This window comes from Microcaecilia unicolor, chromosome 7 (assembly GCF_901765095.1).
Source record: "Microcaecilia unicolor chromosome 7, aMicUni1.1, whole genome shotgun sequence".
NCBI lineage: Eukaryota > Metazoa > Chordata > Amphibia > Gymnophiona > Siphonopidae > Microcaecilia > Microcaecilia unicolor.
The window spans coordinates 213,743,708-213,761,620 of NC_044037.1; the positions used below are offsets into that span (position 1 = coordinate 213,743,708).

The window sequence follows — 17,913 nt, forward strand, 5'->3', positions numbered from 1 at the left end:
TGCAGGGTACTGCAATATTCTATATTCAAGGGAACGTGCTTAGTACTTGCTATGGTAATTTTACTCTATGGTAGGGCCAAAGAGTCCCTATACATACTTTTACCCATTAGAAGGGGGAGGGGGAAGAGAATAATTCACCAGCAGGGCAGACTATCTACAAGCATACCTACTTACTCAAGGAAATTGTCCTAAAAATATTATGAGTAATCTAAATTGGTTTGTTAATAAAAGTTATCCTTATTTTTCGAATAAATGGAAATGTAGTATAGGCTTTTGGCCAAACGATAAATATTTGCCAGCTGTGATAGTACAGAATAAGCAACTATGGTTTCCATTTACCAAGCCAACCAGAATATCCCCTTTCACCTGAGGGACAAAGGGGAACCATGGGTCAGCTGTTGTCTTGTTGGACTAGAGCACCAACAGGACAACTGAGAATAGCTGCTGCACCATTAACCCTGGGATGGGAGGAAGGGTCCAAGCACCCTTGGGGCAGCTGGCAGCACAACGAGGCCAGATTTTGTGTGGGAGGAGGCTTTATAATTTTACACTTCATGGGAGCATGCTGGGAAGGGAGTACTGAAAGTGAGGTCTTCATGCTTCTTTAAGCATTAGTGGGGGAAGCTGGTGAGATTGCTTGTTCCCATGGGCTGAAATGCTTGAACATTACTGCTGGTGGTAACATTTGTGTACTCCTGTTTAGGGAAACGAACAGTTGTGATATGCACTAAACTGCAGTATCTCAGGGGTCCTTTTACTAAGCTGTGGTGGGTGCTAATGCATGCCTAATGCAGCAAAATTGGTTTAACGCAGGCCACACTAATGCGTTCTACATTAGTTGTGCCATCTGTACATGCTAAGCTTGCGGTATTTATTTATTTTTTGTATTTTTTGGGAGGGGCCTTGTCAAAATTGGAGAATGAGTATGGATGCATTAATCATCTAGTGCACTGACTTTATCGCCATATTAACTGGTTAGTGCATCCATAATGCTGAGCCTTTACTGCCTTCTAAATAAGAGGCAGTAAGTGCTCTGGGGTTAATTTTTTTCTTGAAATGGCCAAATAGTGCAATTAAAACAACTGACAATTTCAACACACAAAGGACATAAAAAAGAATATAACGGTCCATATACTAAGCTGAGGTAAAAGGGGGCCTGCGCTAGCATCAGCGTGTGTTTTTGATGCACACTGAGGCCCCCTTTTACCGCCTTTTACCACAATGGGTAAAAGGCTGTCTCTCTTTTTTTTTTTTTTTTTTTTAGAAGAAATGGCTGTGCGGTAAGTGAACCACTTACTGTGCGGCCATTTCAGGGGAGAGCACTTACCGCCACCCATTGAGTTGGCAGTAAGGACTCCTGCGCTAACCCGGTGGTAATCGGGCAGCACACAGCACTGCCCAGTTACCGCTAGGTAAACACTGGCACTAGAAAAATAGAAAATGGTGGAAATGGCTTGTGCTGGGGGTGGGAACTAACACCTGGCTGTTGCAATAGCTCAGGCGATAGTTCCTGTTTGGCGCACAGTAAGCCTGCAGTGGGCTTACCACAGCTTACCGGTAGTAAATGGGTCCCGTGGAGGAGCATAATCGAACGGGGCGCCCAAGTTTTCCTGAGGGCGTCCTCGCAGGACGTCTCTGCGAAGGGGTGGGGAAACCTGTATTATCGAAACAAGATGGATGGCCATCTTTCGTTTTGATAATACGGTTGGGGACGCCCAAATCTCAACATTTAGGTTGACTTTAGAAATGGTCAACATAAATGTTGGGATGCTCGTCCCCGGTTTTCGGCGATAATGGAAACCGAGGACGCCCATCTCAAAGATGACCAAATCCAACTCATTTGGTCATGGGAGGAGCCAGCATTCATAGTGCACTGGTCCTCCTGACATGCCAGGACACCAATTGGGCACCCTAGGGGGCACTGCAGTGGACTAACTGAACAGAAAAAGCCCTTCCCTTACCGATCCCTTAGCGATTCGGAAAGGAATGGGCATGCATGAAGGAAATCGCATGCAAATGAGCTGCTCACTTAACTCATTTGCACACGATTTCCTTCCTAAGAAGGGGAAGCCAGTGCATGCCAAAGACGGCTTCATACATGCAGACAAGCTGTATAATAGCCGTCTACAACCTTAAATAAATTGCCATGTACAACCTTAGAAAAATACAAGTCCAGGTGCTCGTCAGGGACGTCTTTTTTTTTTTTTAGAATATGGGTGAAGGACGTCCTTCGCTATGCCTCCGTCCCTGCGACGGCAGTTGAGGACGTCCAAAATGTGGATATTTCTGTGAGAAGGACGTCCATGCCTTTGCTATGCCTCTGACACTCCCTTTATTTATTTGGATTTTGGATCACAAATGGCAGCAGTGGGATTTGAACCAGCCACCTCTGGATTGCAAGACCAGTGCTCTAACCACTAGGCCACTCCTCCACTCCACTCCCTTGAAATTTGGCCATCCCTGTAGGGGAAGGGGGGAGTTCAGGATGTCCAAAATGTTTGAAAGAAGGACGTCCACGCCTTCGCTATGCCTCCGCTTACACACACATACCTGCCCCCCCCCCCCCCAGGGACCTGCACACTGCTGCAATGGACCTGAGTATGACATTTCAGGCTGGCAAAAAAAGGGTGGGAGGGGGTTAGTGACCACTGGGGGAGTCAGGGGAGGTCATCCCCGATTCCCTCCAGTGGTCATCTGGTCAGTTCGGGCAACTTTTTGAAGCTTGGTCGTAAGAAAAAAATGGACCAACTAAAGTTGCCCTTCTTTTTTCCATTATCGCTCGAGGACGCCCATCCGTTAGGCATGCTCCAGTCCCGCCTTTGCTATGTCTCCGACACGCCCCTGGGACCTTTGGTCATCTCCGCGACAGAAAGCAGTTGGGGACGGCCAAAATCGGCTTTCAATTATTCCGATTTGGGTGACCCTGAGAGAAGGACGCCCATCTCCCAATTTGTGTCGAAAGATGGGCACCCTTCTCTTTCGAAAACAAGCCTGATATTGAACTATTTTATGCAGTTCTCCCCTCTCCAGTGGGTTCTTATACAGAGAGAGCCTTATCCCTGCTGGTACTGACAGACATACTAGAAATGGGCTTAGAATGATGAAAGGCCCGAATAAGGACACACTAAGTCCATTTCTTAGCACAGCTTAGTAAAAGGGCCCTTCACTACTACTACTACTACTATTTAGCATTTCTGTAGTGCTACAAGGCGTACGCAGCACTGCACAAATACGTGGGAGAGTAACCCACATTATAACTAGGCCTTAATACCCAGTTTTAATGTAATTCATTAAATAATTTTTCAAATTAGACAATACTTATTTTTCTAACTTTACAACTTTGGTCTGCTTAATGTTGGTATAGTTTCCACCAGTTACAAATATGCTCTGGCTACACAAACTGTAGGTTAATAGGTTATGAATGCCAACAATGATGCGTAGTGTTTTAATTTGCATAGTTACATCTACACATCATGCACAGTGAATAAAAGCCAGATTGTAAAATAATTACAATCTCTTGAAGTGCAGCCAGCACACAGACTCGATTCATCTATCTTCATTAATTCGTATACAGTTCTTTTAACAGCCCAAGCTTTCTGAAGCCTCTCACACGGGAATGCTTAAACAGCTGCACAACTTTTATTTTGAAAAAGTAAAAAGTTGGGGGATTTAGGATCCTTTGTAATGATTCACTTAGGAGTTCGGTCAGTATGCTCAAGTAGTGTTCCTGTGGCTTTAAGGAGCTAATGCTTTTTTTTTTTTTTTTTACCTGAGTTCCACTTGGCAAAGTTTCACTTTTTCCTTGTGGAGTTTATGGGAGTCTTGTACTCGACTTCTGACTCAGTCAGTCTGGTTGTGATGCTTTAGCACGGCCAGTGCCGCTTGGTGTTGCACAGACCTGTGTGTCTTATGTGGCCTCTATGGCCCTTTTTTTTTTTTTTTTTTGCCCAGCTGTCAAATAGCGGGAACCTTCGGCAACACAGAAATACAACCTCTGTGCTCTTCATAGTACAGTAGCAAAGGACACGTTTCCAGATTGCACTCAGGGACACTTCAAGAGCCGTTTCCCGGATAAAGTAAACTTTCTCCCCATTTTAAATGGGTGACTGTATAACAGTTAAGAGAAAGCACCTTCAGAGACCTATCTTCAGGTAAGTAACACAGTTTTAGGTTTGGCTGTAAATTGTCATATTTCCTCATGTGAAGAAAGGTAACAGATCATTGAAATGGAATGCATCTAGTTTAAAGTTAACTTCCTGTCAGCAAAATATCATATTTGCATTAACAATTTCTATAAAACATTCCCTGAAGCCTTTAGTCACTTAACAAAGAAAGGATTTTCCTTTTCTTCTAAGTTTTCTAAACTTTGTTGGCATAGTATGCAGAAAATTAAGTGAGATGCATGCTGTGGGGATGGGATTTTCCCTTTTCTTTTCTTTCTTTTCTTTTTTTATTGGATGCATGAAAAGCTTTTTTATGAAACATGATCAGCTGTCCAATTTTATTCGGACAAAAGACAATGCTTTTAGATGGACTGCCATTCAGAAATGGTCTGCTTTTAACAGCTCTATTAGATTGCCTGAGAAAAGTTTTTTGCATAAAAGCTACCCCCCCCCCCCACCTCTTCTTTTTAGTTTATTTTCTTCACCAGTTCAATGAAGGGTCTTCTTCAAAATTTGTCTGCTCTCTGTCCGTTTGAATTGGATTACTCTGTCAGATTTGCCCTGCAGGACTTGCACATAGAAAAGTTCTGCATGCCATCATTGTGGTCTATAATTATGAAGACCATCTTTAAACATATAGTTGTATGTTGCTCTTATTCACTACAATGGCTATATTAGGGAGCTGGACTTTTTAATGTTTGGATCTTCATTCCTTTTTACAACACTATCTCTGCACAGTCTATGAGATGTGATTTACATGCTAAAATATAAGGATGGGTGGTCATTTGCAACGACATGTCCCATGTCATTGTCAAATGAGATCGTGCAGAAAAAGTACATTTAGGGTGAATTCTATATATGGTGCTGGAAAAAATCAGCACTGAAAAAAGTACTATTCCATAAGCTGTGCTTAAAGTTAGGCGCAATTTATAGAATATCACTTCTGCCCAGGAATCGTGCCTAACTTTAGGCGCATGCATTTGCACCAACTGAAATGCGGTGCAAATCTTTGTGCCTAAATTATGCACATTTCTCCCTTATTCTATAACATATTCTAACTTTAGGAATGTTCCCATTCTGCCCATGACCCTTCCATTTCCGCACCCCATTTTGAACTCGTGCATAAGATCTGCGCCTAAATTTATGCATGTACTGTATATTCCAATTAAAATGAATTAGTGCAATAATTGCTTGTTAACAAGCCTATAATTGGTTCTTAGTTTGTTGTTTAATTAAATTGCATGTTGGACATGTACCCAAATTTACACACACAATTTTTAGTGACTTTTAGAAATTTGTGGGTTTTTGTTCACTGATAACAGCAAATGAAAGTTAGGTGCTCAAACAGGGAGTAAATGGCAGGTAGCCATCTAATTGCATTTAGGTGCTATTCTGTAAGAGCGCATCTAAGTGCTTTAGTGCCTAATTGCACAGGAGGTGCGCACGTGGGCGGGTCACAGAATGTTGTAAGTTGCATGCTAGGTGCCAACATTTAGGCGCTAACATTTTTACACCTGCCTTTTACGTGGTTTGAGTGCTGGTACCTTTTACTAAGCTGCGGTTAAAGAGGTCCTGCACTAGCAGCGGCAGCTGTTTTTGCTGTGAGCTGAGGCGCTTTTTACTGCACTGGGTAAAAAGGCTGAAAGAAGAAATGGTCATGTGGTAAGATTGCTCTTACTGCGTGGCCATGCAGGGGGGGGGGGGGAGCACTGACCGCCACCCGTTGAGATGGCGGTAAGGGCTCCTGAGCTAATCTGGTGGTAACTGACCAGCGTGTGACACTGCCCGATTTACTGCAGGGTAACCCCCTGTGGAAATATTTTCAGATATTTCTGCTAGTGCTGGAAATGCTACGTGCTAGGGGTAGAACTACTGCTGGTGTCCATGTTGGGCCGGCGGTAGTTCCGAATTGCCATGCAGTAAGCCCACGGTTGTAAAAGGGCTCCTAAATGTTCATGCCCAAATGCCAACTTACCTTTATTTTATACCAAAATCTGAGCACCCAGATGTTATTGCAGAATACTATCGTAGTGCACAAATTTTGGGCACCTAACATTTAGCACCCTTTATTGAATTTCCCCCTATCCCCCGAATTCTGTATATGATGCTTTGAGTTGTACATGCAAATCTGGACTGCATCCAATTTGTGTGCGCAGCTTAATTGAGTAACGAAGCAATCAGTGCCGATAATTGGGTAATAAGCAATTATTGGCACTATTGGTAATAATTAGAATTTACACCGCATCTTTTTAGACGTATTCTATAATGAGGTGCATAAATTCTAGTGTGCAGATCTAAAGAGGGGATGTGGCCTTGGGAGGAACATGGGCGGGCTGAGGGCATTCTGAAAATGTATACGTGTTATAGAATTAGCGGAATCCGCGCCTAATTTAGGTTTTCATTGATGTAAATGGTCAATGACCGCACATAACCATCTTCACCTACCAACACAGCATGACTATGATCGAACAGGACATCACGCAATCTTCATCCATTCCGACCCTGCACTTATACCTCATACAATCACTATACAACTTTGTATTTGTTATCCACCGACTGGGCAAACGCCTTTGACGGTACTATGTAAGCCACATTGAGCCTGCAAATAGGTGGGAAAATGTGGGGTATAAATGCAGTAAATAAATAAAATACTTAAATGTAGTCGCAGTTTCCAGTGCTATTCTATAAACCATGCCTAACTGTAAGCATGAGTAATAGAATAGTGCTAAGCCATTATTTCAGGTGCCATTTATATAATCTAGTCCTATATGCAAAAAGGGCACATGGCCATGAATACAAAAAATTGAAAATTGGCTGCAGCAAAAATGGACTTTGCGTGTGGAAAAACCTGTGCAAGGGTGTGCTAAGGTCAGTAAAAGGACCTTATAGTCATTTATGGACTGCTTTTTTATTGTCAAAATGGCATGTGTAAAATCTTATATGCATGACCATGGACACCTTCACCTCTAATATGTATTTATTTCTTTGCATATGAAAAGGGGGATAACTCCCATTGTCCTGCAATTACTATCAATACTTTTATAAATTAGTTATTGTGCTCATATGCAAATGATTAATTTGTACCGCTGATAACAAGGATTCTGTATGTGCAAAGTAAAACCCCAGTTCTGTTTATGGCAAGGGGATAATTAAGCCGCAATACAGTTTCTCTTTGGACAACATTTGATGACATCTGCAGTGTTTCAGATCTGTGAGGCTGTTGTGATAAATAAACATGCTTGAAGAGCACATTAGTGAATTGCAGTTCCTGGCAGCTCCAAGACAGAAATAAAAAAAATCCAAACACAAAAGAAACCTAATGCATTGGAAACACACAGAAAGATGAAGTTAACACTCCACGTTGGTACAGCTTAAACTAAACAGTTCATTGTCTTTTAATAGCTTTTCTGGCATGGGAAATACAGTTACTGCAGAGATATTTCAAGAAGCATGCCTAAAGTCAAGAACGATGTCATATTTTATCTTGTTTAAATAAGTAAAATCAATGTATAAATTCTAAGGGCCTGATACCCCAAAAAAAGCAGAGCTCTTACATTTATGTTCATAAATTATGCTCATAAATTTGTGCCCTATTTTCTGACAAAATAAATTTTAATAAAACCTATGGGCTCAATATTCAGTTGGCAGCATGCAGCTCATTTGCTTTTAAACCCAGATATTCAATGCCAGTCCGTATCTGGAGACCGGCATTGAATATCTCGGTTTATTGTGTCTGCTAAAAAGTTAACCGGCTATGCTGATATTCAGTGCTAACTGGTTAACTTTTTAGCGGTCAAAGATAGGCCTCATATTTAAACAGCCTATTTTGACTGCTTAATATAACTGGTTTGGCACTGAATATCTGTGTCTGTCTATGTCGCACGATATAGCTAGTTAGCGTCTAGCTGCTAACTGGAATATTCAGCAGGCGATAACTGGTTATCGCCTGCTGAATATCTGCATTTAAGCGCTTAAACCTTATTTAACCGGCTAGGAGCCGTTCCTGACTGGTTAAATAGTTTTGTATATTGGGGGACATATCTTTATTGATATTGCAAGGCCCAGTTGCAGAAAACACATCTTACTTTAGGAGCTTTAAGTTGTGCTTACAAATTTCAACCTGTGGCCTTCGTTTTCTTAGAATTATGAGTTAATTTATGAGGCTAGTGCTGAAAATCAGAGCTAAGCTTCTATCTTTCTTTCTCCACCCTAAATCCTCTCACTTTTTATGCTTCTAAATTTAGTGAAATTTTGGGGTCAGTAGCAAAGTGATTTAACCAACCAGAAACAGTTCCTGGCTGGATAAATTGTCTGCTCAGGGGTAATTGCTAATTTTCAGCAGCACTTAGGGGTTCTTTCACTTGCGTTTTTAACGTGTGCTAAAAATAAGCATGCACATATATTTCTATGGGCATCTCTAGCATTTAGCACATGCTAAAAATGCTAGCATGCCTTTGTAAAAGCCCGCCCCCCCCCCAACTGGGTAGTGCTGCTGAAAATGTCCGATTAGCGCCGCACTGAAAACCAGCTTTTTTTTGGGGGGGGGGGGGGGAGGGTGTTCTGGGGATGAAGTCAGCAGTTGTCTGGTTAAGAGCTGATATTCAGCACTCAACCAGCCAGGTTACCCATATAAACAGGGCCACATAAAAGTTAGCCCTATCTTTATGCAGTAACCCATATCACACTTAACTGGCTATGCGTTTGCCAGCTCCAGAAACCCAGAAATTCAATGCTAGTGTCTGGAAATGGCCTGGCATTGAATTTCTGGGTTTAATGCTGATAGTGGTCAGCAAAACACTGATCATCGCCGACTGAATATCAGTCCCTTTGACTATAAAGGAGGTCTTTTACTAAGGTGTGCTAACGTTTTTAGTTCGGCACTTGGCCCTCATAAATTTTCAAAGAGGCCAAAGTTAGGAGCATGAATTCTTGAATATTGGCCTGGCATTGAATTTCTGGGTTTAACACTGACAGTGGTCAGCAAAACACTGATTACCATTGGCTGAATATCGGGCCCTTTGACTATAAAGTTAGGCACATGACCCTCATAAATTTTCAAAGAGGCGTAAATCCTTGAATATTGGGGCCTGAAAAATAATTTTGGATACAGACGATGTAGGCACTATCAAACTCATGCTACTAAAGGCTTGATTTGGTTAATTTTCAGGTTTTATGATGGCAGTTAAATAGCTCTAAAGTGTTTGCCTGATGAAAATAAGGCATGGGAAGAGAACTTTGTCAAGTTTCCTTAGGTCACATTTTCAGCATAACTTGGAAATAGTTTTACGTTCTCATACAAAAATGATTTCTGATTTTATCATCTTTTATTCTGGTTGCAAAATTAAAGTACTCCGCTGTATCTGTGTATGTGCACAAAACTGTTTACATTATTTACACTGATACATCTCCTCTTACCGGTTTGTGGTTTTAGGCATCAGGTTAGATGGCATTCTTTAACATTAGTAATGGTTTATGGCTGGGAATCAAAATGCTGCAGTCTCTTCTGTTAGGGCAACAGTTGTGAAAATTCCAAGATAAGCAAAAAACTTAAGGGGCCTGTTTACTAAAATTGGGCCTGTACTGCACATTAAAGGGAATGGGACTTGATATACCACCTTTCTGTGGTTTTTGCAACTACATTCAAAGTGGTTTACATAGTATATCAAGATAACATATTTGTACCTGGGGCAATGGAGGGTTAAGTGACTTGCCCAGAGTCACAGTGGGCTGCAGTGGGAATTGAACCCAGTTCCCCAGGATCAAAGTCTGCAGCACTAACCACTAGGCTACTCCTCCACTCAGGGGTCTTTTATTTATTTATTTATCTTACTAAGGCGCGCTAGTGTTTTTAGCATGCGCTAATATTTGCTAATGTTTAGCGCACTAAATATTAGCATGAGCTAAAAACGCTATTGTGCCTTAGTAAAAGAAGCCCTAAATGCAAAAATGTAACCACAGTAAGTGCAAAACCTGTGCATCTACATTCCTAGCATGTTCCGATACAGTTACTGCAAAATGTGAGTTAAGGGTATTCACAGACTGTGCAAATGTACTTACCACACAGTCCATGCCCGTTGCCCACTCATAACCTGCCCCATAACATGTTATATAAAGGCACTCAGAGAAATCTTATTGAGCTCACTCTATAAAGAAAAGTAGGCATCTAGGAGTCCTTTTAGCAAGCTGTGGTAAAAAGGGTCCTGTGGTAGCAGCAGGGGCCATTTTTCCTGCGCACCAGCGCCCTTTTTTCTGCCATGGGTTTACTCTTACTGCATGGCCATGTGGTGGGAAGCACATACCGCCACGGTAAGGGCTCCTGTGGTAACTCGCTGGCAGGGCCGCTGAGAGACAAGGCCGGGTCCGGGGCAAGGCAGCCCCACCTCCGCCCCCCCCACCCGCTGCTGCTGCCTCCCGTCGCTCCCCCCGCCGCTGCAGTCCGTGGTCTCACCTGCTTGCCTCCACGGCTCTGGGCCCCCTTCATTCAAAGCGGCAGTCGCAGATCACGTCACTTCTGGCCTGCCCTCCCTGTGTCCCGCCCTCATCTGATGTATCTTCCGGTTTCTGCGAGGGCGGGACACAGGGAAGGCCAGAAGAGACGTGATCTGTGACTGCTGCTTTGAATGCAGGGGGGCCCGGAGCTGAGGAGGCAGGCAGGTGAGACTGGGGACTGCAGCGCCGGAGGCCTGACCCCAGCGCCAGGCCCCCTTGGAGACCCAGGCCCGGGGAATTTTGCCCCTCTGCCCTCCCTCTCAGCGGCCCTGCTTGCTGGTAATTACCGCTGAGTTAGTGCCACGGTAAAAACTGCAAAAATATTTTTCGTTGTGACGGAAATGGTACATGTTCGAGGCAGAACTACCGCTGGAGGCCGCATTGGGTTGGCGATAGTTCCAGGCTGCTGCGCAGCAACCCTTTAGTAAAAGGACCCCTAATCCTTTATATATTACTAGTATAACTAGGTAGATGCACAAGTACTTACCAGCCATGGAGGTGGCGTTAAGTGTGTATACTATGTTACAGAGATACATATGTAGATATGTGCATATTCTATCAGTTATGTGTATAACTTTGTGCCCCACCCTTGTGTATATCCACCTGCAAGCTACACTTAGACGCATATCTGGTATGTATATGGTTGTTGCACATATATGGGAGTAATTCTATAAATTTGTGCACCAATTTTGATACTCCATTGGTGCACACTGAGGGCCCAATCTACACCAGGATCTTGGTGCCAAGATTCCATTATAGAATACTACCACAAGCCACCATTGGTGCGCCAAAACTGTAATGTGCCATTAGTCATGCCTGCCATAGTCAGGGTGTAACTGTTGATGCATTAGTGTGATAAGGGCACCCATCATTTACAGAATTCCGTAAGGTTTGTTCATCAGTTGGTGCTTTACCCATGCTCCATCCATTGGCATGCCTCCTAACACTTAGGACACTGAAGCAGTTTTGATTATAGAATGGCGCTTAGCATAGTTATGTACCTAACTACCAATTTTTCTTGGCAGCAGTGAATGTAAGCGGCAGTTGCCTCCATATGTGTGTATTTGCTTCTATCCATGGGCGTAGTTTGACTGTTTCATTTGGGGGGGGGGGGGCAAAGGATGGGGCGGAGCATATTAGCATATTCATTTGCATATATATATATATATATACAAATGAATATGCTAATATGGAGGAAGGAAGGAACGAAGGGAAAAAGAGCTGGCTTTTTTTTGGGAATAACCATAATGAATATGTATGAGATATCAAGCCAGCTCTTTCTCCCTTCCTTCATCCTTTCCTCCTTACCCAGCACTCCCTCTTCCTCTCCAGTAGTATTTCCCCACCCCCTTTCCCATACCATGCCAGTGTTGACCTTAGAAATGTATAGGCTCTATATGTAGATCCTTCAAGAGGTAATGTGTGTCATGATTTAGGCTCTACACCCTTTCTGATGTTTTGGTACCACTTCAGTAAGGCCAACACACAATCTCTCCACTGCAAAACGCTATACACAAACTTGTGCAAAAACACACTGATATCCTTACTAAACCATAACAGCACTAATTCCAACGACAGGACGAGCTACAACCTTATGCGTGAAAAGGCAGAACTGTAATTACACCAGGCTCTAAAACACCAATACACTACCTTGTGAAAAAAAAGCAAAACAAAAAGGGCTGCAAATACTACATGCTAGCAGAATACTGCACCTTGATCACACATGAAAAACACATGACACAACAGACATGACACAAGGAACTAGAAATCAAAAAATATGAAAGCAAAATATTGAACTGGAAAGTTAACTCAAGAAGTCAGAGACTCTGCATGCAGCAATACCAGAAAAATTGAAACTTGCATGCAAAATATCACAGATGCACATTTCCAAAAGCTGACATATTCCAATTAATAAATTCTGAATAAAATACTTTTTTCTACCTTTGTTGTCTGATCATTTAGTTTTTCTATACTTTGATCCCAGTGTCTTCTGTTTTATGCAGTGTCTTCTTTCCATTTGATATTTTTTCTCTCACCATGTCCACCATCCTCCTGTGTCCTTATGCGTCCTGTCTACCATCTGTAGCCCTGTCTCTAACCTTCCTCAAGTTTCAGTATCTGCCCTCAACGTGTTCCAAACCAGCCCTTAAACTCAGCAGTTTCCCCCTCCATCCATATCCAGCATTTCTCCTCACTCTCCACCATCCATGTGCATCTACTTCCTCTGTCTTCCCTCCCCTCCATCCATGTCCAGCATTTCTCCTCTCTCCTTTCCCCTCCATCCATGTGCATCTCCTTCCTTTGTCTTTCCTTCCCTCCATCCTTGTCCAACATTTCTCCTCTCTTCCATGCCGTCTACTCCATCCATGTCCAGCATTTCTCCTCTCTTCCCTCCCCTTCATCCATGTGCATCTCCTCCCTGACTTCTCTCCCCTCCCTCCATCCATCCGTCCAGCAATTCTCCTCTCTCTCCTGCCCTCTCCATCCATCCATGTCCAACAACTCTCCATTCTCCCCTGCCCTCTCCTCCATCCATCCATATCCAGCAAATTTCCTCTCTCCCCTTTCCCCTCCATCCATCCATGTCCAGCAATTCCCCTCCTTCCCCTGCCCTCCGCTCCATTTCCAGCAACTCTCCATTCTCCCCTGCCCTCTCCACCATCCATCCATATCCAGCAAATTTCCTCTCTCCCCTTTCCCCTCCATCCATCCATGTCCAGAAATTCTCCTCCGTACCCTGCCCTCCACTCCATGTCCAGCAACTCTCCATTCTCCCCTGCCTAGTGCCTTCTCCTCCATCCATCTCCAGCAAATTTCCTCTCTCCCTTGTCCCTCCTTCAATCCCTGTTGTCCAGCAATTCTCCTCTCTCCTCTACCCATCCTGTTTCTTTCCATCCCATTCCCCATTCTATCCAGCACCTCCCCCCTCTCTCCCCCTTCGCAGCACCTCCCCTCTCTCTCTCTCTCTCAATAAAGAACGACAACATAGATGCAGCAGCTCACAGGTTTGCTTGCTGTGTTTTGAGTGAACGGCGACGGTTGCGCGGGGGAGTGGAAACAGATTTACCAAATGGATTCCTTCCTTACAGTGGACTAGATAGGCTGGCTCACTTCCACTCCACTCCCGAAGTTGCAGCGGTGGGTGGGTGGGCGTAAAAGCAGCAAGCACCCAGGCTTCACTCCGTCCTTCACTTCCTGCCCTCTCAGCATCCCACCTTCCTCTGATGTCATTTTCTTTCGGGTGGGAGGGGCGCTGACAGGGCAGGAAGCGAAGGACGGAGTCGAGCCTGGCTGCTTGCAGCTTTTACTACTGGAGTGGTGCCCCGCCCACCAGTTTACCGCTACGGGCAAGAACATTAAGTCGTCATCATTTGGGGGGGCAATGCCCCCCCTCGCCCCCCCCAATCTACACCCATGGCTTCTATCCTAAATATTTACACATGTAACAAGTGCATAAATGTTGCCACCTGTTTTATAGAGTTACTCCCATTGTGCATGAATTACTCTGCACTGTCATACAAGCACAGTAACAGTTATCATGCTCATGAAGTACCATGAGGCTGCCAATAGAGGTTGCAGTAGCCATTTTGAAGAGCAGCCAGTGGCAAACAGGAGTGAGTGTGCGTTGCTTCTTCCTGTTTCCCCCTGGACCTCCAGGGACCAGCAAAGGTAGGTCCGGGGGAGGGGGGGGCTCGGGCTTCCTGATAGTTTTTTTGAGGGGAGAGGGAGGATTAGAAAGGGGGAGCCCATAGGAACAAATGTGCCACCCACTTAAAAAATTAACTCCCCCTTTTACAAAGCCGTGCTAGTGGCTTCCGGTGCGGTAATGCTGACATAACCCATTCAAAGTGAATGGGCTGTGTCGGCATTGTCATGTGGCTTTGTAAAAGGGAGGTAAGTTAGGCATTATTTTATAATTTACGTGAGCAATTGTGTGCACAAGTCGCAAAATTGTCTTCCGCATTTATAGAATTAGGGAGATAATGGGCTTGACATAAACAAGTTTGACAAATTCAGGGGTGGACTGACCATTCGGGTAACCAGGCAGTGCCTGAGGGCCCAGAGGTTCTAGGGAGGCCAGAGGCTCTGCCCGGTTGCCCACCGTCACACTCTACTGCCCCCACAGGACCCTGATGGTCTAGTGGCTGCTGCCACTATTCTCCCTGGTTGCATGGCACCGCTGTGTTTACAAAATGGCTGCCAAGACTCTCAGGGTAGTCTCGCGAGTGGCTACCATTGGAAGTCTAGGCAGCTATTTTGTAAACATGGTGCTGCACTGGGCAGAGTAGAGGCAGCGGGTGGGCAGAAAAGAGGGGATTTATTTCCTGTCCAGGAAGAAGTCACAGCCATTAGACCCCAGTGCCCTTCAAGGTAGGGGGGGACAGCTGCAACATGGAAGGAGGCAGCACGGCAGGGGTGGGGGTACTGGTGACAGCAGCAGCAGCATGGTGGGGGGGGGGGACAGCAGCAGCATAACGGGGTGGGGGTGGCACTAGCTAGCATGGCAGCGGGGCCTAGAGTACCCTCAGTGCCCGGGGACCCAGAATAGTTCACCCCTGGACAAATTAGAAGATAGTAGGTAAACTATCGTGTTCTATCAACTAATACCGTACAAATAAATTGTTCCTGCCGTAAACTTGTTTTTGAAAAATACTAAAAGGAACTTAGTTGCCTTTCTGGTTCATTATCTGAGGAACCAATCTGAGTAGTTATGCCAGTTATATTTGTTATCCTTATGAAGGTATCTTCTCTATTTACAGTGCTTTGTTAGAATATAGAAACATGGAATATGATGGTGAATAATGACCAAATCAGCCATCCTGTGACTTTCTGCAATATTGCCTATCTCCTCTACCTCCACTGGTTTTTCTCAATCAAACATGATAATGAATGCCATCAAAACTGGGGTTTTATTGGTTATAAAAATATGAAGCCTAGAAGATGAGCCTTTTACTTAGCACATCCTTTCCATACTTTTTCACTTCTCCCTGCTCAGATGCTCCATTTTCTTCAAAGCGTCTAACCATCCTTTGTTTTATAAATAATTTTTGTACAGTAAAGATGACTGACAAAGGGAATATATTTTATCCATGTTAAATAATTTCCATGAAAGTAGGAGTAGTGAGTAAATATTGACTTTTTTTTCAGTCTTTCAAATATTATTTATTACAACTATGGCAGTCACAGCCTTGATTTCCAATTTTGTGATACCACAAATATTACCAAGTTTATTCAGGGTTTCTACCCTGCCCATCAAACATGTTGTCTAGGCGGCTTACATAATGCGAGCAAGGAGAGAAATAAAAGAGAGAGACAAATAGAAGGTCATAAGCAGGACAGAGAGGGGAAAAGGGTTGAAATACAATGATTGGCAGTAAAGTGGGGGAGGGAGATACATGAGGAAGGGGGAAGTGCCAAACTAATTTGCATATTAATAGCATGAAAGCTCCACCATCTCACAAGTAGCCATCATTTTCTCTCAATAAATTTCATAAAATACTTACCTAAGAGTGGATGAGGATATATACTGTAGCCACCTGAGGCCTTCTCTTGCATTACTGCTCATATATATAGAGACACGAGCAGCCCAATATTCAAAAGCACGTATAGCTATGTGGAAAGAGAGCACACACTTTTTTCATGCTTGTGCATGCACAATGGTTTATGCATGAGTGGTGATTTCACTATTTCTACTAACTGAGCATTATTTCTGTATATTGTGCACTAGATCCAAAGAGTACATACTATTATTGTTGTTGCAAATGACAGCTCATCCCTACCTAGGAATGGCTACATGGAGGCAATTCTATAACAGAGAGCCACCATTAGGTAGCATAGAGGGGCATAATTGAACGGGGGTGCCCATCTCTAATGACGGCCCTGTAAAGCGGCGTAACTGACCATATTATCAAAACAAGATGGGCGGCCATCTTTCGTTTCGATAATACGGTCGGGCCAGCCAAATCTTTACATTTAGGCCGCCATTGGTTTTCACCGATAATGGAAACTAATGACCGGCAATCTCAAAACCGGCCAAATCCAAGCCATTGGGTCAAGGGAGGAGCCATCATTTGTAGTGCACTGGTCCCCCTCACATGCCAGGACACCATTTGGGCACCCTAGGGGGGCACTGCAGTGGACTTCACAAATTGATCCCAGGTGCATAGTTCCCTTACCTTGTGTGCTGAGCCCCCCAACCCCCCCAAACCCCACTACCCACAACTGTACAACATTACCATAGCCCTTAAAGGGTAAGGGGGGCACCTAGATGTGGGTACAGTGGGTTTCAGGTGGGTTTTGGAGGGCTCCCATTTACCACCATAAGTGTAACAGGTAGGGGGGGGGATGGGCCTGGGTCTGTCTGCCTGAAGTACACTGCAGTACCCACTAAAAACTGCTCCAGGGACCTGCATAGTGCTGTGATGGAGCTGGGTATGACATTTGAGTCTGGCATAGAGGCTGGCAAATAAATGTTTTTTAATTTTTTTTTTTGGGGTGGGAGGGGGTTGGTGACCACTGATGGAGTAAGGGGAGGTGATCTCCGATTCCCTCCGGTGGTTATCTGGTCAGTTCGGGCACCTTTTCAAGGCTTGGTTGTGAACAAAAAGGGACCAAGTAAAGTCGGCTAAATGCTCGTCAGGGCTGGCCTTCTTTTTTCCATTATCGGCCGAGGACGGCCATCTCTTAACCACGCCCCCGTCCCGCCTTCAGTACACTGCCGGCACGCCCCCTTGAACTTAGGCCGGCCCTGCGACGGAAAGCAGTTGAAGCCGGCCAAAATCGGCTTTCAATTATACCGATTTGGCTGGCCTTAGGAGAAGGCCGGCCATCTCCCGATTTGTGTCGGAAGATGGCTGCCCTTCTCCTTCGAAAATAAGCAGGATAGTACTACAGGTAGTGATCTATTGTATGTATCTTTATAGAATACTAGCATAAAGCCGCATCACACAACAAAATTTTATCGTGAATATTTACCACAGGTCTATGGCTCATGTAAATGATAGCACCTAAATGTAATATGTACTTGTGTAACTTGCAGTATTCTATAAATTTAAGGACCCTGTTTACTAAGCAGCAGCATTAATGTTTTTAACGCACATTAACCATGTATGCACGTTAATCATGTACGTGCCTACAATATTCCTATATGCGCCTACATGGTTAGTGCGTGCGCTAAGTGTAGGCGTTCTAAAAACACTAATGTACCTTAGTAAACAGGGCCCTAAGTGTTCAATCTATTGTAGAATGAGGGGATATACTG

General features: G+C 44.1%; 1 protein-coding gene across 2 annotated transcripts in view; it reads left to right on the top strand.

Annotated features, from left to right (window-relative positions):
* PDE1A (phosphodiesterase 1A) overlaps nucleotides 1-17,913 on the top strand; it is a 595,639-nt gene that overhangs the window by 126,921 nt on the left and 450,805 nt on the right. Inside the window, exon 1 of one of the 2 annotated variants that reach the window (XM_030209840.1) lies at nucleotides 3,866-4,151. The exons of the other annotated variant lie outside the window; for it this stretch is intronic. Coding sequence (XP_030065700.1) covers nucleotides 4,099-4,151 — 53 coding nt within the window. The 5' untranslated portion in view covers nucleotides 3,866-4,098. Of the gene's footprint in view, nucleotides 1-3,865; nucleotides 4,152-17,913 lie in introns of those variants that run through there. 2 annotated transcript variants of the gene reach the window in all.